Below are 3,411 nucleotides of genomic sequence, written 5' to 3'. Positions count from 1 at the left end.
TAAGAAACCTTTAAAACCACTGCGACTAGCCTCAGAATGATCAGTAAGTCGCCCAGTATGCAAGAGGGACAGTCATGTCTCAGAGCATCCTTCATGTTCGATCCTTTCCTCTGCTACCACAGGGAGGATGAGGTGAGAAATACGACTCCAGAGTCCACCATACTTGTCAAGGTCCATCCTGTCATAAGATACAGGATGCTCATCAGAGAGGAACTTCTTCTGAAGATGGTCGTCCACCATCTCCTCCACAATACTCAAATGACTGTTGGCGGGAATCTCCTCTTCTTCTCCCAGCAGTACTGTGAACATCAGACAAGTCTTCTTGTAGGCAGCGTTCTCGTGGTCGCAGTAGCGATAAAAATCAGGGTGGAACCTGGAGGCAGCTCCTCGAAGCGGTGAATGACAGCCACGGGTTTGTCTCCTTCGAAAGCTCCCTGCAAGTTGTTGTCGATGTCCAGTTTGACCTGGTCGCTGTCCTGGCGGGCTTTGCTGGCTCCATCGATTTGGAGGACGGAGGCGCTGAGGGCAGAAGAGAAGGCGGAGGCCAGGCCCTGAGCCAGGCACTGCAGTGTCTTCTCGCTCTGAGGCCCGCAGTCAGGATCAGACTGACTGGCTCTGTGGGCTGCGCTGCCGGAGATGCTTCAGCAGGTGGATCTTGCTCCTATTCCAGAGCTCAGCGCGCTGGTTAGGGAACTGAGCCTTCACCTTTTCCATCTGCTCGAGGAAGATGTCTATTTTCCGCGTATCGTTTTTCTGAGGTGGAGATTCAGGTTGGCGAAGATGCTGCACCAGGATGGCAAGAACTAACACTATACATATACCCAGGTATGTTATATTTCCTGTGTAGAGAAGGAACATACATCATCTCAACCAGTATTTTATAAGTAATTCATGTTAGTTATAACTGTATCGCAACAACATAGATGACTTTTTGAGATGGTAAGGTCTTGGCTGCCCTTCGATTTTAAAGTTCAACTTCGTTCACTTGCTTGGCTAGTAAATCACTGTGACAAGAGAAGATCAAACATAAAGCAAAGGTAAGATTACCTCCAAGAATTCCAGTATTCGCCGGAACTATAGGTTCAGCAGCGTTCTGCTCAGTAGTTGGGCCAATGTTTTCAACATCAGTTGTCTGTTTGTCGCTCTCTTCCGTAACTGAGATTTGCTGTAGCACTGCTGTCTGTGGGGAGGCTATGTCCTCCTGCACATCCTTTTCTTCCTCGGGAGTTACCAGGACTCCTTCATCATCTGACCAATGGGAGAAAAAAAAAAAACTTTACCACAAACGATGGCAAATCACTTGTGCTTCTACATGTTTATGCTCCCTCACTGGTTTCCTACCAGTGAAGTAACTATTGTGTAACTAAAAACGTCCAGAAGCTCGGCAACCCACAGCAGAAAGCTAAAGGAAAAAGAAATTATCACTGAAATTTAAAAAAAGTGAGACTCACCCTCAGAGACTATGTTGTTGGTGCCTGGTGTTTCATCATCAGTTCCAGCTATGTGTCCATCTACTTGGTCATCCTTTCTGTCACCCAGGGTCGGTGAAGTGGTTGTTTCTGGTGTTTTATTCTCCCCCGTGTGGTGCTCTCCTGATAAAATTAGAACAGTTTAACCACAACAGCTCAAGCATCAGTGTCTCTGCAGATACACTTTAAGGTGGAAATAAAAAAGGTCCGGTGCAGTGAGAGTTGTCTTATCTACTATAGGTGCTTCTCAATTCCCTTATTTGACGTTTCCTCGCTCCTCACTCGAACCGGAAGTTGTTCCACTCCACCATCTTGCAGAGATTGCTCTAATTTGTGCTCTGAGGAGCAAGGATCGAGGACCAATCACTGAGGAGCCATGACCGAGGATACACAAGTGCATCCTTCGCAGAAGTCTTTGACTGATCAACACGTCCCTTTATTCGGTAGTTGTTTTGATTGTAGCTGTATTGATTGGATGCTGCAGCTGATCAGACATACCTGCTACATCACAACATCACCGAAGTATCATACCCAGTGAAGACAGACAACAGATTAAACGTGTATCACTGCTATCAAGTTTTACATTTGATTTTATGATTTACTGTCAAGTTATAATCTGTTCACTGTAGGAGTGAACAACAAAAGCCCCACACACAACTTTCTTCATTCATTAAAACAGATTTCACTTTCCGGTTATAACTTTTATTATGGAGACAATTAACGTCGGTCAGAGTCAGAGTGTGTGTCAGGAAACACTTTTTACATCATATATTATCATTTTCATTCAGTCACATGTGAGGCTGATCATTCCTGAGTGTTTAGTCCAAATAGACTACAATAAAACGTAGTAAACGATTTAACAAGTCACTAAACTGCACTAAAGAAAAGAAAGCATGCACATACAGCCGATCTCACCAACTGCATCTGATGAAAGCAGCCGGCGGCTCAGTGAGAAAAATCTGCTGATGAAATATATGAATGCGCATTTCTGTCACCCAGGGTCAGTAAAATGGTTGCTTGAGGTGCTTTATTCTCCCCCGTGTGGTGCTCTCCTGATAAAATTAGAACAGATTAACCACAAGAGCTCAAGCATCAGTGTCTCTACAGTTACATTTTAAGGTGGAAATTAAAAATAAATAAAAAAAAAGGTCCAGTACAGTGAAAGTTGCCCTTTCAATCTCACCGTATTAAAAAGGTGCAATGTGTAAGAATTTTACATTTTAAAAAATCTACTAACATTATCAAAAGAATGTGAAGTGGCCCCAGTTCATCCTGTGTTGTACAGTAATACCTCACGAGGCGATAAGGAGTCATGAGAAGACAAAGGTTAGCTCTTGATCCTGCATTAACTGTTCTCCCTAACTTCTCGACCTCTCGTTCCTCCGCTACCTCTACAATGTCTCCTGGCGCCACTTCCTTGTCTCTGGCTGGGCAGACTGGGTGTGAATTCATCATCGTCAGTCTAACAATAACCAAAGAAAACTGTTTCTAGTTACATAGTTTGCTAACTAACTGATGATGTACTATACTGGGCGTACATATAAACATTACTGTAAGTAACAAAGCAGCAAGTAGCAATACACTGCTGCATCATAAAAGTAATGTGGGCTGGCTGTAATAGGATCTGTGATAGGATCTAGAAGTAGAATATCTTGATGACTGCATAGCGCAGGCTCACTGTAAACATGCAGGGGCTGGGGTTGTGTTTGGGGGGAAGGGGAGAGGAGGATAAGGAGGTGAAATGCTGCCCCCTACTTGTTTGGAGCCAGCAATTACACATTTTACCTTTAAAGGATAGGTACAATTTTTTTTAATTAAAATATTCACATGCCCACATCTACATTGAAAGAATTGTCATCGATGTTATTTACTTAAATCACACTTGCTATAGGTCTTTAGCCAGCTGATTGTCCAAGCTCTTGTGTGTGAATACAATGAATAA

General features: G+C 43.6%; 1 protein-coding gene across 1 annotated transcript; it reads right to left on the bottom strand.

Moving 5' to 3' along the window:
• Positions 1-72: 72 nt before the first annotated feature.
• On the bottom strand, positions 73-1,611 carry LOC119918669 (torsin-1A-interacting protein 2-like; the record flags this gene model as incomplete). The annotated part of the gene is given in 6 exon segments (XM_038739404.1): positions 73-362; positions 365-586; positions 589-630; positions 633-839; positions 1,048-1,248; positions 1,452-1,611. Coding segments are annotated over 6 exon segments (1,122 nt in total), but the record flags the coding sequence as incomplete, so codon positions are not given.
• Between the last annotated feature and the right edge of the window lie 1,800 nt (positions 1,612-3,411).

This window comes from Micropterus salmoides, unplaced genomic scaffold, assembly GCF_014851395.1.
Source record: "Micropterus salmoides isolate LMB-PRFRI ecotype aquatic unplaced genomic scaffold, ASM1485139v1 Ms_hic_scaffold_2340, whole genome shotgun sequence".
NCBI classification, from domain to species: Eukaryota; Metazoa; Chordata; class Actinopteri; order Centrarchiformes; family Centrarchidae; genus Micropterus; species Micropterus salmoides.
Note: the sequence above shows the minus strand (reverse complement) of the source record. Positions and strands in the feature narration are given on the sequence as shown.